General features: G+C 39.8%; 6 protein-coding genes across 7 annotated transcripts; 5 read left to right on the top strand and 1 right to left on the bottom strand.

Annotated features, from left to right (window-relative positions):
• Positions 1-5,990: 5,990 nt before the first annotated feature.
• Positions 5,991-6,633, top strand: LOC108062745 (uncharacterized). Its single transcript, XM_017149528.3, has one exon. It carries the CDS (start codon positions 6,071-6,073, stop codon positions 6,566-6,568), a length of 498 nt encoding a protein of 165 aa, XP_017005017.2. The 5' UTR covers positions 5,991-6,070; the 3' UTR covers positions 6,569-6,633.
• Positions 6,634-8,361: 1,728 nt separating this feature from the next.
• Positions 8,362-8,989, top strand: LOC108062743 (uncharacterized). The gene is made up of 2 exons (XM_017149524.3): positions 8,362-8,537; positions 8,599-8,989. The coding sequence occupies exons 1-2, from the start codon at positions 8,445-8,447 to the stop codon at positions 8,851-8,853; spliced, it is 348 nt and encodes a 115-aa protein (XP_017005013.2). The 5' UTR covers positions 8,362-8,444; the 3' UTR covers positions 8,854-8,989.
• A 590-nt stretch (positions 8,990-9,579) lies between these two features.
• LOC108062736 (very long chain fatty acid elongase F-like) lies at positions 9,580-10,594 on the top strand. The gene is made up of 2 exons (XM_017149518.3): positions 9,580-9,857; positions 9,923-10,594. Exons 1-2 carry the CDS (start codon positions 9,630-9,632, stop codon positions 10,487-10,489), a joined length of 795 nt encoding a protein of 264 aa, XP_017005007.2. The 5' UTR covers positions 9,580-9,629; the 3' UTR covers positions 10,490-10,594.
• A 636-nt stretch (positions 10,595-11,230) lies between these two features.
• On the top strand, positions 11,231-12,118 carry LOC108062711 (very long chain fatty acid elongase F). Its single transcript, XM_017149489.2, has 2 exons — positions 11,231-11,481; positions 11,546-12,118. Exons 1-2 carry the CDS (start codon positions 11,254-11,256, stop codon positions 12,116-12,118), a joined length of 801 nt encoding a protein of 266 aa, XP_017004978.2. The 5' UTR covers positions 11,231-11,253.
• A 539-nt stretch (positions 12,119-12,657) lies between these two features.
• On the top strand, positions 12,658-13,643 carry LOC108062733 (very long chain fatty acid elongase F). Its single transcript, XM_017149515.3, has 2 exons — positions 12,658-12,927; positions 13,002-13,643. The coding sequence occupies exons 1-2, from the start codon at positions 12,712-12,714 to the stop codon at positions 13,572-13,574; spliced, it is 789 nt and encodes a 262-aa protein (XP_017005004.2). The 5' UTR covers positions 12,658-12,711; the 3' UTR covers positions 13,575-13,643.
• A 1,834-nt stretch (positions 13,644-15,477) lies between these two features.
• On the bottom strand, positions 15,478-16,465 carry eloF (elongase F). 2 transcript variants are annotated; one of them, XM_017149501.2, is made up of 2 exons: positions 16,222-16,465; positions 15,478-16,155 (listed from the first exon to the last, which is right to left on the bottom strand). In XM_017149501.2, exons 1-2 carry the CDS (start codon positions 16,420-16,422, stop codon positions 15,583-15,585), a joined length of 774 nt encoding a protein of 257 aa, XP_017004990.2. In that variant the 5' UTR covers positions 16,423-16,465; the 3' UTR covers positions 15,478-15,582. The 2 variants fall into 2 exon arrangements, with proteins under 2 accessions (XP_017004990.2, XP_017004991.2); XM_017149502.3 differs by having other exon boundaries at positions 15,478-16,166; positions 16,222-16,329.
• Between the last annotated feature and the right edge of the window lie 985 nt (positions 16,466-17,450).

The following is a 17,450-nucleotide window of genomic DNA, read 5'->3' as shown; positions in this document are numbered from 1 at the left end:
TGTGTGTACGAATTAAAATATGCAAAATTGGCAATGTGTAAATTTAGTTAAAACTGAAAAACTGAATCATTACGGATGTATAACAACAGAGGCATAACAAAGCAACTAAACACAGAAAAATGCAATGAATAATTTTTGTACTGCTGATAGGGAAACAAAATGGAAAAAAAACAGAACATTAACGTTAAGTGTACAATTTTGCATTAGGTAATGTATAAGTTTGTAATGCATTAGTAATTAAATACAATAAAATGTTCAGCTAATCACGTGGAAAGCAAAAGCAACCCAAACTACAAATGCAACCAAATACAAATACAAAAACAAAAAGAAAATAATTGACGTTACGAAAATGCAATTGGTATTCAAATGGAAATTCGGCCAGCGGCAAAAAACATTTTACGCTTCGGTTAATCGCTCCACACAAATGTAGACACGCCACGCCTCATTTTATATAGAATCCGCCCACATTTTGTAACACCCACTACCCGCAACCCACGACCATCAATCGCTTTTGGTTTTGCTGTAGAAATCGGTATGAGGCTCGTCTTAGACGACATTCATATGCCCTTCACAAAGTGCCCCAAGTTGAGAGAATTTGGTCAAATTTCAATCAAAAAATTTTTCGTTTTTGCGTTACAGGTAATGTTGTTTTCGAAAAACCGGAAAAAACCGAATCTTTTGTGGTGTAGTAAAATGTAAAGGTTAAAATGTTTAAAGAGATAATTCAATAATGAACGTTTTTTGACTGTGATCATTTGAATGATATATAGAGAAATATGATATTATTGAGTATTGTTGTTGACAACAAAAAATTACGAAAAGCAATTAACTTCTCGGTCATGATTCAATCATCATCAGCCATCAATCAACAATCAACCAGCACGCCAGAGCACATTTCGCCTAGAAGTTTTCTATATAATTCCCCATCAGCGTAGTGTAGTTAGATCATCCCCCGATCGATAATCCCACCCACTCGTCTATCATATATTAAATACTAACTATGGTTATCTTTGGTTTCGAGGCCGATCACTCACCCACATCCATTCGTGCTTGACAATATTTAATTTCCGAAAAAGGAGTTCTTTAATCATTCCATCACTGGCACAACTCACAGGACATGGACATGCTGCGCCCAATTTGTAACTAAAACCGCTTGTTCTGTTCCACATTGAGATACAGAGGCTTCGGACGAGGACGAGGAGAGATTAGGAGATATTGAATGTTAACATTTATTTGAATAAGCTGCAGAACATTGTTGGAATTAGAGGAACCTGCATAGTTTTTTGATATTCATGTAGATACATGTAAATGCCACTCACTAAACTTAAGTAAAACGGGATATGAGAAGATAGCTACCGATTGCATCAAGGATAATTGCATTATATTTGTAATATCAAACTGTTCATAGTTAAGACAAGGCAAGCCACTAAAAAACATTTACCAACTAACAATTAACAGAGAACACACATAACAACAAAATGTATATAAGCTGACTAGAAAATTGGTATAAAAAAAAAATAAAACAAATAAAATATAAACTTTTGAAAACGAACTCAAAGATGCAAATGAAGCTACAACAAAGGGCATATAATTTTGATAGTTAAGCTAATTTTAATACATTTTTTAAGACACAGCAAGAGGGCAAAGGTACTACGATAAGGAAACCAAAATAGGAAAATTAAAACCAACTGAGGAGAAGCCGTAAAAATTATTCCATTTTTACACACCCCCCTTAGGAGGGGGTTTCGTTAATTGGTTCTGTTGTTACAGTAAATAATGCAATAAACATTCGCGTATTTCTTACTATTATTGTTATTATTATCATTGTTGTTATACCTAAAGGAAATTTGAATTTGAGAATTGCACAATGATTTTTTATACACCGCAAATTGGCTTTGTCAGTGAAAGGAAACTCGTTTTATAAATTCGATCAACTTGAAAGCATGTCTGGCATTTAAGGCGGACACCACACGCATTGAAAAACGGACATTAATTTATACACACACATATAATGACGAGAGAAATAATGGAAAATAATAGAACTAGAACGCATATTGAATAATAATTGAGACATACATATTACTGAAAGAAATTAAAAGGAAAACATAACAAAACAGATGCATTCCCTGGCGTTTTATTTACTGGGCACAGGTTGGATTGGAAAACTGGTGAACCTACTGTATCCTTGGTTATTTCTCAGCATAAATGTTCCGTGAAGTAAATTACACAAATCCCCGGCATTTCCACCCAAAACCACTAGGCAGCAGAAATTATCTCAAGCCATCGTCCGTCATTCCACGCCGTTGGTTTTGTACACTCAAATGCAGAATGAGTTCAGGGAGGTCGCCTCGGTTCCATCGGTACGTATATCACGACGATGCGATGGAGGTGAGCTTGAGTGGGTGGTGGGTGGTGGGCTGTGTATCGACGCAGTCGCGGCTTTTCCTCCACCGACAACAAAATGAAATGAAGTGAAATGAAATCAAAGGCATCCATCGTTGATGGAGGCACCAGAAGCCAACGCATAGGGGCACACACATGCAACATTGCGGCTCAAGGGAAATTGGAGCAGGAAGAGGATGTACACTGAACGAAAACACATATACCAGGTTTTTTTTATGAGTGAAAGCGCTTTAATATCTGCCCTTCTCAACATTTTTTGAACTGATTGTTAATTTAATTTAATTTAACTTAATTTATTTATTTAACATCCCAGCGCTTCAAGTGCACACTTATAATTATCGCGCTATTCACATTTTATGAGTGAAAGCGCGTTAACGATTTTTAAATTATTCTACATTATAAGTCAAACAATTTACAACCTTAAAATATTACAAAAATATTATTTATCTTAACAAAAAAACAGCAAAAACAAAATCATAACAAATAATATTCAATAGAAATTTTATTCATTTTCATTATTAAATTTTAAAAAAATCCTATTAAATCTGAAGATCTTTTAGACCATTTGTTTCCTGTGCCGAATTCCCCCGCTTTATGGGAAAGCTCGTCCACACATCCTTGCCACCAGATGATGTTTACACTTGAGCTGCAGCATTGGCAAACACAATCTACATGCCACAGCCCCCGGAACCCCACTGATTTTTACCCGATTGGTGCGTTTGTTGTGTTCGCGTATGGGGCGAAAGAAATTGCCGTGGTTTCTGCGGAGGAAGAAGATGGAGCAGAAACAGGAGCCACAGCCTTCGATTCAAGTTGTTTGCCTGGCAAAACCCTAAAACTGAGTTAGCCCGACTCTGCGGTCGTCCTCCGTGCAGGAATACAAACACAAATTCTCCGGGAAGTGGATAAGTGAGGTTGGTGCGAAAAGTTTCGGGGGGGGGGGGGGGGGGGGAAAAGAAAGGAAACGGGAACGATGTCATAACCTTAAGCCCCAGTTGATCCTTCATCGATTAGTCGGGCAGGAAGCGAGTCCCCCATACCGGATGCTCGTCCACAAAGTCCTGGCACAAAGTTGCGAGCACAAATCGCAACAAGAACCCAGTTCCTCGGGCTACGCACCCCTCAACAGGTAACTGCTATCAGTGATGAAGAGTACCTAAATATTTACATAAGGGTACATTGAACGCATCTCAATATGCGTACCTACAAATGTACCTTTAGGACAAGTCAAGGTAACGTCATAATTTTTTGCGACTAGGTGGTAACTTTTCAATGCAGAGTTAACCAATCGTCGAAAATTAATCGATAAACATAACAAAGCAATCCTACAAGCATTCGATAACCCAAGAAAACGCATCCAAATTTTCAAAAATGTTTAGGTAAGAAAAAGAAGAAGAATTGAATACAACGATGTATCGTTATTTTTGAAATTTAAATAATATGATTTTCATTTGTAACTGATTAATGGATCAGCTGTTTTCTAAGCTACAATAACGGCCCTTAAACTATGGTTAGATTTTTTTAGACCTTTCATTGCTAAAAAATTTGTTAAACTTTTTTAAGTTTTAGTTTTCTGATTATAGAAACCGATAGTTAAATATTATAAAGGTCGAAGAAGAGTTGGGATTTCAAGTATAGTTTAAATTTAATGTGATACGAATTTTAAAGTCTCCAGTAATATTGTTAACTGTTATTTCTTCAATCACCTGCTTCAAAAATTAGACTAAAGTACCTTTCCCATCACTGCAGACATTCCAGCGAGTGATGAGCTTAAAAATGTGCAGCTTTCGAAAAAGGGAGGTGGACGAATGAAGCGCTCCACTTGGAGGAGCAATTGAGAGGACAACGAGCTTAACAAGCTGCCAGAGCTCCAGGGGCGCTTTTTGTTTCCGACTTTTCCGACTGTTCTGTCTGCTCCTCTGCCGAGTGGCGGAGCAATGGGGGCAGGTAGTTGGCACTTCAATTGAACACATTAATGTGTCACTTTCGTCGGATCCCGGAGCGAGTTTCGGTGCGTGGGGAATGCCATAAATCAACACCCCGACCATCGCCATGGAGAGCTATCGATTAGCCGGTTGGCAACCTTCGGATTTGGAGGTTTGAAAGGTGACAGGGGACGGGGGAGGGGGCACGAGAATTGAGCCATGAGGCGTGCTGCTGCAGCGGTGAATGCGGCCACCGAAACCTGGACAGGTGCCTCTCCTCGGGCCTTGGGTTCTCAAATTTATGAACTTGACTTTCGGTTAGCTAACAGCCCATCAGCCATCAGGAACCCTCATCCTCCTCCGCGCCCGCTCGTCATCGGTTCCGGCCAGACACGAACGTGTATGAAAAGGTTCGCATGACTGCAGGAAATTACCATAATTTCAATTTAAGAAATTAAACGAATTCCGTTCTGGGCTAAAAAGAGAGCAGCGCCGACCGCCAAAAGAGTTAAGGAGAGCGTGGAAAAGGAGCTGCGAATTTCAACAGGATTTAGCCACCTGACATGGTGGGTGGTAAGCGAGGAAGTTGCCTACTTGTCAAAGGGAACTGTTTCAGAAAACGGTACACCCAAAAAAAATAGATATGAAACATGGGTCAATTTTACCTTATTTAAGATCAATTTTAACTTGATATGATCGAACCGTAAAAGCGATATTTCGGTAATATCAATATTTCTTAGCATAGTCGCACACATACACATATACTGTGTTTATACGATGCCGAATTCACGCAATCATTTCACGCTTTTAGCCGATTCGTGTGTGTTTAAACGCCATTTCGTGAATTCGGCAACACACGAAAGTTGAATATTACTATTACTGTGTTTATACGATGCCGAATTCACGCTATCATTTCACGCTTTCGATAAACGATGAATAAATAAAAATTCCATTCAGATTTTAATATTATATTTTATAATTTAAACAAATTTGGAAAACATCGGTTTCTGTAAACATCGATGTTTCTGCACCTCTAATGTACATACATACATATGCACAGTTGCACGTGCTTTTCATTTCTGTTCGGCAGCTCTACTTACCTCCTATAGTAGTGCAAGCGAGACATCATGCTTACAGTTCGAATTTCGAATCCGTCTTTCTTGCTTCCACTCACGTAATTTTGCTTGCCATATTCCTTTTCGCGCTCTATTTCGAAGTTAGAGAATCTCCGAGAGAGAGAATTCGGCAAAATGATATTATTTAAGATCAATTTTATGAATATTTCAGGTAAAAACGATATGAGTCTGAATTACCTGAAATTTACCTGAACATCGATTTTACGGCGACGTGCTTTTTTTTGTGTGTATTTTTAATATGATTTTTTAAATTTTACACTTACATTTAACATTTTAGACTTTTAGAAAGAATGTCTAGAATTTATCATACCAGAATACAACTTATAAGGTCGGATAAGTTCTAATACAAAGCCCAACAGAGCTTTACTTTTTCTAACCCATTTGAAAACCTGAAAAGGGTTGCCTCCTTTGTCAGAGTTAATACCCTATAAAAGGGTTTCCTCCAATCCAACAGAGTTGTCGATTAAAACTCTATAAAAAGGGTTTCCTTCAATCAATTATTTTTGAGGTTAGGCTGCAAAGTGCTATTTTCCAATACTAGCCAATGACTTGTGAATTGTCGAGAGGAGTTTCTTTTCCCCACAACCTTTGCGAGTGCTAAGAGCTATGGACCCATTCCGACGTAATCCCATCCTGGAGGTGACCAAGTGCGAGATGTGTCCCAGGCTGGTGTATGATTTTGTGACCGGATTGTGCGCCCGCTGCCTGACCATTTGGTCCGGAAAGAAACACGTGGACGGGGTGCGATTCACCTTGGATCAACAGAGGGCCATCATCGTGAGCATGGTCCGAGGTGCCCAGGACCTGGGTCCAATGGACCCCGTTTTCCGGCAGGCCATCGAAGAGACGAGGATGCTACGCCTGCAGAAAGTTGAGCTGTTCCAGAAGATTCGACAACAAGTCCAGCTCTCCACTCTCACCGTACCGTTTTACGACAAAAATCCCAAATATGAGACCACTGATGACTACTGGGATGCCCCTGAAATCGTCGATGAGGACTTTGTGAAGTTCCAGAAGCAAATAGACCTCCTAAGCGATGTGCCCCGTGTATCACTAAACGACTTTGACCCGAACAACAATGCACAGTCACAAAAAAAGTACTAAGATGTAAAAGAGAGTTAGGTTATAATAATTTTAAATAAACGTGTACCTCAACTTTTTTATTGAAATTATAATAAAATTCTTATAGGTATTTTTTTAACCCATTTGAAAATTTCTACTTGTAATTTTACTTCGGCTTTAAACTGATTTAATATGGAATCAAAAATGACAGCTGTTTATGAGCTAGTGATAATAGGCAATTACCAATTCGACCAAAGGCCAATTGCTGTCTGGGGAATTTTCGAAAGGATTGAATCTGATGCTTGGTAATTGGCACTTTTAGCCGGTGTAATAAATTACCCAAATTCAGGCACAAACATTTCCAGCGCCCAGCAGTCGAAAGCAATTGAGCAAATGTGTTGGCCAGGTCATCATTACCAATCCGGGATGGCTGGCCATCAGCCATCGGCCATCGGACATCAGACATCAAGCTCTGACTGTCTCCGGGGGCTCATGGACATTTTGCTAATGAAAATGTTTATTCAAATTTACGTCAATGGATGTGTTTACACGAATGACCATCAATCTACATAAATAAACGCAAGTACAAAGCCGGCATGTGTGCGTGTGTCGCCGAGTACCGAGTGTATTGTTCTTTTGCCCGGCATTGTTCAACAATTTGTTTAATGAGAAAACTAATAAATCAAATGCGCCGTCAATTACAATCAAATTTATTGTGGAACGCCGCCGACACAGGATCCACTTGGATAATGGATCGATAGATCGAAATGAATTGAATAGAATAGTGAGGAAAAAATGAATATATGTAAAAATAACTTAGAGTTATAAAGGGAAAAAATATTTTGTATTTATTCAGAGTGTTGTTTAAAAATTACAAATCAAATATTACAACAGCCAACTGTTAATCGACTGCCATTTTCCGGTTTCTGTCCCAAATGATGTGGATTTGGTAGTCCAAATACCGAATACCAGATGGCCAAGTCCAAGGGCCTGTGAATGTCGCAGCTTCCTGCTAAGTGGCAGGATGAGAGGCTGAGGTCAGGCGGAGGACATTAGTCAAGTGCAACAGCTTTCAAATAAACATAAATTGAGGATGCTGCTGTGCAACGGAAAATGGGGAATGGGAAATGGCCATGGGGAATCCCCGAGAGAACTTGGTACTTGGAACCGAGTTTCTCTCCTCTTTAGACGCCTGGTGTCGTAATTAAAGGCAGTCGCGCTATAACGAAGAGAAATGCCCGCTGCCAACGAGCAGAGGATGCGCTTCTAATTTATTTGTTTTTCTCACTTGACTTTTATTTACACGGGCATTGGCATGTGAGTGGAACGGCAAAGGGTGCAAAGTTGGGTGGTTCTTGGGTGGCTCTAAAAGAGATATTGCAGCATCCGGCCGCCGTTTGTTACCTTTGTTTGTGAAAGTTCTCCGTGCGGGGCCTTTTTCGGGGCCAGGGCAAAGTGCCAAATTGGCCTAATGGCGTTAATGCGAATACGAGTCGAGACTAAACCAACTACCAACCAGCCAGCCCCACATCAAAGGTCGTTTACACAGCTCCAGTTTCGGTTTCAGTTTCAGTTTTAGCTTCGTATGCAGATGTAGATGCTGTTGAAGATTGCAGATTGGAGACTGGGTGCACTTGCCAAGCCAAAGCTTAATGGGCCCACTCCCACATCCACATCCACTTCCACTCACAATGCAATGCAAATCAAAGCACTTAAAAAGTTGAGCAATTTGGCAACGAATGCTAATGGAAGTCGACAACATTCCTGGGATAAAATTCGGCTTTGCTTCATTTAAGTTTTAATTTCTGACAACAGGAAATTGGATTATCGAAAAAGTCTGAAAACAAAGCAACAAAGGATTTTTGCAGCAAATCATTTTGGTTTTATTATTTGTATATCAAATATAAATTCTTAAAATATGCCTCCTTTTTCCGCCTGTTCCATATGCAAGGGAAGGACCCGAAAGATGGTCAAGGACCCCCGCACCTTGAAGCAAATCTACGTGTGTCCGGTAGGAAATTTCCTTTATATATTTTCATTACGTGTGTAAATTTAAAATCCCCTTTTCACAGAGTTGCTTCAAGAGCCAGGTTCAAAAAGAAGAATCGGATAATTTAAAGAGAAATGGACAGGCAAAACTTATTCTGAATGAAAATCACAAGACCGCCGAGAAAGTCAAGTCTCTTCCCAGAATTGATGATAATAAGAAAATAAAGGATCCTCATAAAGTAATACAAATGAACAAAATCACGCCTCCAGTTATGCAAACTGTGATAATTAAGAATCGAAAATATGTGGCCATCAGTGAGACAGCCGATGACGAGTAATTTGTTCTTGATTCTTGGTTCTTGGAATTTTAATGAAGCTACTAAACCAACGTCAGCTTATTTCCAGAAACATAAATCCAACGAATGTGGAAGCCTCTTTAAAAAGGTTTTTAAAAATATAATATTTTTTAAATTTCTTTATTGTTGTCTCTTATTTTAATTTAAACATATTCACGCTCTTTTACAGGAATCTAATATTGTTGGCTATATTTAGTTCTAAATTTGTTTGGCTATTGCCACTTTTATTTTGCACCGGATGTGCGTGATGTGGCGGTATTTGTTTAGGTCCCATTTCCGCATCCGCTTCGACTGGAATCGCTGCAGTTGCAATTTTGCCACGCCCACTGCGTAACCCAATGCGATTCCGCCCCCTCGTTACCCCATCCGTTTTGCATGTGCGTGATTTTCAAACATTTCCAGGGAACCCATTAAACTTTTAATGGAATTTCCATAATCATGTTTAAAGTTGCGAAGGACTCTGCGAAGTTTAGTATTATTAGTATTGATTTAAAGCAAAGGGTATTTATTTTTCACTGATGGTTTGAGGAAAGTGCCTATGTTTTCACAAAGTAAATGAAAGAATTTAAGTGTGTACACACAACCTTGAACATATATGTATACCATGCTTCTGTCGCGTGGTTCACACATTGCCTAGCCAGCACACTTAGGCGAAGGTCTGCATTACCATTTCAATTGAAGACCCCAATTCAATTCAATCAAGACCTATACTGATTAGTCGCGTGAATACCGACAAACAGAAAGCACACGTAATCGCAATGTTTGACGATCTGGTGGATTTTTTAAACAAACCCCCTCCCGATCCTGTGCGTCTGCCGCTCCTGAGCAGCCACAAACCCGTCCTGATGATTTTGGGCACTTACCTGATTTTCGTGAAGGTGGTGGGTCCAAAGGTAATGGCGAATCGAAAGGCCTTCGATCTGAGGGGCCTGATAAAGGTCTACAACATCATGCAGATCCTGTACAATGTCGTCATGTTTGTTTTCGTGAGTGATTAATAAAATATAATATATAATAATAATAATATATTAATATTAATTCCAACCTACAGGCGGTCCACTTTATGTTCGGTCCCGGCGACTATAACTTTGGTTGTATTAGCAACCTGCCCCCGGATCACGACTACAAGACCTGGGAACGCTGGCTCACCTACTCGTACTTCTTCAACAAGCTCCTGGATCTCCTGGAGACGGTCTTCTTCGTGCTGCGCAAGAAGGATCGCCAGATATCCTTCCTGCACGTCTTCCACCACATGTACATGCTGTACTTCAGCTTCATGTATCTGTACTACTATGGATATGGTGGCCACGGCTTCTTTATGTGCTTCTTCAACGTTATCGTACACATTATGATGTACTCCTACTACTACCAGTCCTCCCTTAGCCCGAATTCGCAGAGCGATCTGTGGTGGAAGAAGTACATCACTATTGTCCAGCTGGTCCAGTTCTTTATCATTGTGGGGCACAGCATCTACACTCTGAGACAACCGGACTGCCCCTCAGCCCGCTTTTCAGCCATCTGTGCGGGAAGCATTTCGGTGGTCTTTATCATTCTATTTAGCAATTTCTACTACCACGCCTATATCAGCCCCAAAAAGCCCGCAAAAAAGATGACTTAAGTGAAGTCCAGTCAGTGACTTGTTAGAGTAAAGCATTTGGATCTCCATAGAGATTAAAGATTTAATTTAAGATTTTTATAAAGAAAATGCTAAATAAAATCAGCATAGCAAGGCTATAAAATGTGTATTTGTATGGTTTGTCTTTGTCATCTAATCTTATTTTAAAATATTAATAAAGTTTAAAAATGTGTGTTTCTTAGCTTATCCATGCTCCTTTTGATTTATGGGTATAACACTATGCAACATCAAAAATTTACCTCGAAACTTACCATGAATTCGGTTGGCCAATTTTAGAATTTTTTGAACTTTGAGGAACTTGTGCAAGGAATCCTTGTTTCAAGGAACTTTTTGGAAAACGCAGTTTAACTTTGGCATCCATCGAGGTAAATTTAAAGGCCATTATTTTTGTTGCACAATCTTAAAAAGGTTACTACTTACGTCACTTTTACTATCCGCGCTGCGTACATTGACTTTTTATGTAATTTAGAATGTGGATTATATTAGACTACCCTTAACATACAAATACATTTAACAGCCGTCTTATTCTCTATTCTTTTTTGTGACCGCAATACCTTTTCGAGAACGAGCCGTAATCGGGTTTGCTTCCGTACATAGGTATTTATATAAAACCAAGCGCACATAATTGAGACTTAACAACGTTAAAATTAACATTTCATTGGTCGCGACGACCGTAGTCCAGTGTTTTATGAAATGTATCGATCAGTTGCTTTCACACCGACATCGATACAACATAGACCTGCGCCATGTTTGCCCACATACTGGAATTTTTAGGCCGATCCCCGCCAGATCCTGTGCGACTTCCACTCACCGGCAGCCACTGGCCCGTCCTGATAGTTCTGACTACCTATTTGGTGTTTATAAAAATTCTGGGTCCGATGTTTATGCAGAGCCGAAAGCCCTACGATCTGAATGGAGTAATAAAGGCCTACAACATCATTCAAATCGCATACAATATGATTTTGCTTGTCTTTGTAAGTGATCTGTTGAAAAACTCTGTGGTACTTACTATAATTTCTGTGTATCCCACATCTGTAGGCTGTTTATTTTATGGTCGGGCCTGGAGATTATAGCTTTAAGTGCATTTCCAACCTGCCACTGGATCATGAGTACAAGAACTGGGAGCGCTGGCTGAGTTACTCGTACTTCTTCAACAAATTCATGGATCTGCTGGAAACGGTGTTCTTTGTCCTGCGAAAGAAGGATCGACAGATAACCTTCCTGCACGTCTTCCATCACGTGTACATGGTGTACTTTGGATTTTTGTACCTGTACTATTATGGCTATGGCGGCCACGCTTTCTTCTTGATCACCTTCAACGTAGTCGTGCATGTTTTGATGTACACCTACTACTACCAGTCGTCTGTCAATCAGAACTTACGAAATGATCTCTGGTGGAAGAAGTACATCACCATTGTCCAGCTGATCCAGTTCGGGATTATACTGTCGCACAGCATCTATATCCTACGACAAGACGATTGCCACACATCCCGCCTATCAGCCACTTGGGGCTCAATCATCTCGGTTATATTCATAATTCTATTTGGAAACTTCTACCTTCGCGCTTACATAATTCCTCAAAAAAAGAAGACATCGCGAAGGGTACATTGAATAAAAACCAGTTACCATATTTATATTTAATTAACCATATTGCATTTATTTTTGGGGTTTTTAGAAAAAGTATTATCTCTTCCGGTTGTCTTTCGCTACACACACACTGTACGCAATAAGTCAGTGTATTATGTGCCGCCCTCTGGTCTAAAATATTCACTCTGATAAGCTGCAAATAAATCTTACATTAATAAATTTGCCATTAAAAGATTTCATGATCAATGCATAAGATGGAGGTGACTACTCTAAAAATTATTTTATAATTTCGTCGCCGTCGCATAAACAGACGTTGTTTTTAAATAGCGCCTTAAAGAAATCATGATTCGCATACCATAAACATGGTAATAGTGTTTATATAGAAATTATAATAAAATTCGCTTTTCCTCGATGAAAACAAGTTCCTACATAAAAGTATTGAAATTGCTTTACAAGGTCTTAGGCGTGCATTTTTATGGTTAATAGTAGATTACCATACCGACAATTTGCACTCATGTAATTAGCAAATAGTAAATAGCACTGCGACTACCGTGAATCAATGAACGAAAGACTAGAAGGGAAATAGCAATACACTCGATAAGTCGTAAGGCGCTAAAATGTTTGATGTGTTCGATAAGCCATTCGCGGATCCTGTCCAGCTACCGCTGGTCGGCAACTTCCGGACCTCAGTGATAATTATCACAATATATCTGCTATTTGTACTGAAGTTGGGTCGGGATCTGATGGCAAAGCATGAGGCTCTTGAACTACGTGGCGTCCTTAAGGTCTACAACATCGGACAAGTCCTGTTTAACACGGTGATTTTTGTGTGGGTAAGTAGAAGGGTGAAACCTTGAAAAATACCACAAATAGCTATCTTATTAAATATCTTATTTAATTTATCCAGGGCTTTCACCTGATATTCGTGTCTAGGCCGTACAACTTGAGCTGCATGACTGTCCTGCCGCAGGATCACGAACTAAAGTCCACGGAAAGGACTCTGTCCTACCTGTACCACCTGAACAAGCTGCTCGACCTGATGGACACCATCTTCTTTGTGTTGCGCAAGAAATCGCGCCAGATTACCTTCCTGCACGTATTCCACCACGTGTTCATGGTGCTCATCTCGCACCTGTTGATCCGATTCTACGGCTATGGAGGTCATGTCTTTTTCATCTGCATGTTCAACGTACTGGTGCACATTGTGATGTACGGCTACTATTACGCCTCGTCGCAGAGCCAGAATGTCCAGGAGAGCCTATGGTGGAAGAAGTACCTCACTCTGGGCCAATTGCTGCAGTTCCTCTTGATGTTCCTGCACGGCGCCTACACCTTCTTCCAGCCCAACTGCTCAGCTTCACGGGGTGTTATCTACGTCACGGGCGGGGCCAGCTTCTTCATGTTTGTGATGTTCTCTAAATTCTACGTGAAGACCTACATTCGACCCAAGGAGGTCAAGTCCAAGGGCAAGGCAAACTGATTGCAACTGCTACACTGTGATTCATTTGATCAAAACGGCAGAATTATTAAAAGCCTGGTAACAAACTTATTTTTATAATTTTGTAAACGTCTTAACATTTTGTCTCTCATTTTTAAGTTTTTCAATACGTTTTTTACCAGAAAGTTCCTAAAATTCCCAACTGGTTCTGCCGTATTAACTACTTTTTTTTTTATTCTACAAATGGAACGGTTATAAAACATTGGCACTGTAAAATTTAAGAAATGTTTTAACTTGTTTAACAAATAATTAAACCAAAAAAAACATATCATAGTACAAATTCAAAGAAATTAAAAATGAATTTCATATAGGTACCTTAAATAAAGAGAAACGCATTTTCATTTGCCTAAGTGTAGACTTTCATTTGCATATGCGCCGTTTGAATAATAGATGAGTTCAAATGCATCGACACTTAATTCAAATGCAGCCGTGGAGGTCAAGGAGTTGGCCCCGCCCGGAATAAATCCCCAAGGGCCCCATCTAAAGTGCTCATAGTTTCCGGTGTGCCGAATCGGGGGATCCTTTCTCGTGGCTCTGTTTCTCGCACGTGATCTGCATGCCCGGCAGGACTTTTCTTTTTGCCGGAGCACGTGGACATGGACATTCCATGCTGCTTTTAATTAGAATATAAGCAACCCAGCTAGGCCAGTCCAGGCGATTTATGGCACCGGAAGGGTCACCCGTGACTGCCCGAATTTGCATAGGAATCGCATGCGGCGAATCAGAGTCGAAGTGCCAGCTGAATAATTGCGGCCATGCAGTGACATTAAAGCGAAGCCACAGAGTCAAGTGCATTTCTCTCTGGGTTCTGCTCGCCAGCTCACAGTGGTTGATCATATATGCTTTTCAAGATTAAATACAATCAAAAATTCATAAACATAGCAACAAATAAAAAAAATGTATTGTAAAAAGTAAATAAAGTTAAGACGGTGTAAGTTTTCTACGATCCTATAAATCTTCTAAATCTTCTAGCTAATTTTAACACATATATTACATTAAAGCCAAACAAACAAATTGGCATACCAATTAATTGTGGAATTTTTTGGGATCATTACTAAAACCTGAGCTATTCATAAAAAAGATGTTCACATATTATACACAAAACATGTATTATTTAAAATTGTTGTAACAAGAACCATTTCGCAAGTACGTTTTTTAATAATATCTCGATTTATGGAAATAACCTTCAACTTCAAAATCAAAATATTAATTTGAAAAATAAATAAACACTTTTCAAGTTCGCTTTGAAAAATAAGTGGGTTCTTTTGATCCATTTTCAGAAAGTTTCGATAGTTTTTCAGAAAAATCTGGTTTGACACTAAGAAGCTTGGATATTTTAAAAACAATTTGATTACCTTTTAAAAATGTTTGGTTCTGTCGATTTTTTTTTATTTTTGGCCTATGGGCGCCACCACTGTGCAGTTGGGTCCCCGGTTCTCTGGTTCTCAGGACCTTGGAGTGGGGTCTATAACTGGGCAGGGCTGGGTCACCAGTGCTCCCATTTGGTTCCGCTGTTCGAGCCACCGAGCGTGCTGAGTAATTGCCGTTTTAAATGACATTAAACGTGCATTGTGTAGTTCTCTTAGCCCCCTTTTCTTTTCTCCTGCCTTTGATTTTGTCCTATTTTTATTTTTACCCTTTGCAGGGAGTGTGTGACTCTTTTATAAATAGTTTGTCCATAACTAAAACATTCAAGAAAAAAAGTTCGTTGCTTGGACTGCGTTTCAAAATCCCTTGAATGGTATTTCCATGCAAATCTTACATTCTTTTGGGGTCAGTGAGGGTGGTCTTATATAAGATTACGACAAACCATTAGGTGCTATCATTTGCATGCATTTTGCAAACATTTTATCCAAACTAATTTAGTATAAAACGCAGTGTAGTAGTCTTTAATTTTTATTTGCGCTATGCCCACCAACTAGTTTCAAAGAGAATATACAATTTTAAAGGGTTTTTCTTCTTAAACTTAATCCTGTAAGGACTTGAACCGTTAATGGCTGTCCTGTTTCGATTTCTTCTTGCCAGTTCGGATGTAGGTGTTGAAATAAAATTGGCAGAACAGCACGGTGAATGAGGCGGCCAGAAGACCACATCCAATTGTCAACGGCTTGTTGGCACTACAGTTTCGATCCGTTAGCGTGTACATACAGAGGGACATGATTAACGCGAACTGCGCCAGCTGGACGAGGGTGATGTACTTCTTCCACCACAGACTCTGCTGCACCTCCAGGCTGATCGAGGAGAGGTAATAGTAGGTGTACATGACGACATGGACGGCTACGTTTAGGAAGCACAGCGGAAACGCGATGCCGCCATATCCAAAGAAGTAATAGTACAGATAACCGGATAATGCCATGGAGAAATGGTGAAAGACATGCAGGAACGATATCTGCCTATTCCTTTTACGCAGAACGAAGAACACAGTTTCCACAAGGTCTACGAATTTATTGACCATATACCAACTGGTGATGAAGCGCTCCCTATCCTTCAGTTCATGGTCCATCGGCAGATGCTTGAAGCAGCTCAAGCTGTAGGCCCTCGAGACGAAGAGGAAGTGGAATCCCTACAAATTTACTAATTCCATAATTTCCTCAGAGAAACCACATCAATCTGGCATCCCAATACTTACTAATACGAAAATCACACCGTTGTAAACGATCTGCATGATATTGTAGACCTTAATAACGCCACGCAGATCGAAGGGCTTTCGGTTCATCATGAGTCTGGGACCCACTCCGAGGACAATCAGCAGGTAGCCGAGCAGAGTAGCCGAAACCACCCATGGATCGCTGAAGATGGGCAGCTTCACAGGATCTACTGGAGCGGGCATAGTGGCTATGTGGAAGCCCGTTCCACTCTTGATCTACGTTCTACAAGTACACCCAAAAAAAAAATCCTGAGTGTCAATTTAATAACTGTGGGTTAAAATGACACTGCCCCTAGGATCAAATTTTTGGGGTCAATTTGCTCCCAAATGAGTGTCAAAAGTACACCGCGTTTTCAGAAAAATCGTATTTGATACTAAATAGTGTCATTTTGATAAAACTAGGTTCACATCGATCCCAATAATTATCATTTTTGATTTTCGAAGTTCGAAGTTCGGCGATGTTTTACTCGAGTATCGATTTCGTTTATACTTGTCAAGAGTTCGCTCGCGCGCAAAATGGTTCGATGGCCCAGTTGGTAAGGCGTCTGCCTCTGATGCGAGAGGTCCCCGGTTCGAAACCCAGATAAATCAGAGTAGGTAAAAAGTTTTTAAAATGCAAATGTATCATTTTAAGAACAAAAATGTTAAGTTGTGTTAGATTACTGATAAAAAAAAAAAAATAATGTTGTTGCGAGCGGGATTCGAACCTCGTTCCCCCGAGCACAAAATAATATCAGAACCAAGCGCCTTGGCCCCTGAGCCATTCCCATATTAATTTTTGCCATGGCAGAATGGTTACAGGAGCTTTCAAGCAAATGTCAAATTTTATTTAATACTAAGAAAATGACACCGGCTAGTGGCTCTTTGACACCAAAAGGGGTCAAATTAATATTTTCGAAAGTATTAAAGTGACACCAGAATAGGGTCAATTTAATGACGTTCGGATCAAAGATTTTTTTCCACTCAATAGTGTCACATTGACACCTAAATAGGGGCATATTGATGACTACTTTTTTTTGGGTGTAACTAATCGAAGATCCACTGCTACCACTGCGCCATACATCGACTTATATATAAAAGGGTTATTTATAAACCGGAAGTCTTTGGTACCCTTTGTTTTTAAAGTTACATAAGTAACATAAGCTTAAGGGAAAGCTTTAAATAAACTTAAAAAAAACAGCAGTAATGACTGTGGGCGGCAGTCCACGTAG

The sequence above is a fragment of the Drosophila takahashii genome, chromosome 3R, assembly GCF_030179915.1.
Source record: "Drosophila takahashii strain IR98-3 E-12201 chromosome 3R, DtakHiC1v2, whole genome shotgun sequence".
NCBI lineage: Eukaryota > Metazoa > Arthropoda > Insecta > Diptera > Drosophilidae > Drosophila > Drosophila takahashii.
This window is presented reverse-complemented; position numbering and strand designations above follow the sequence as displayed.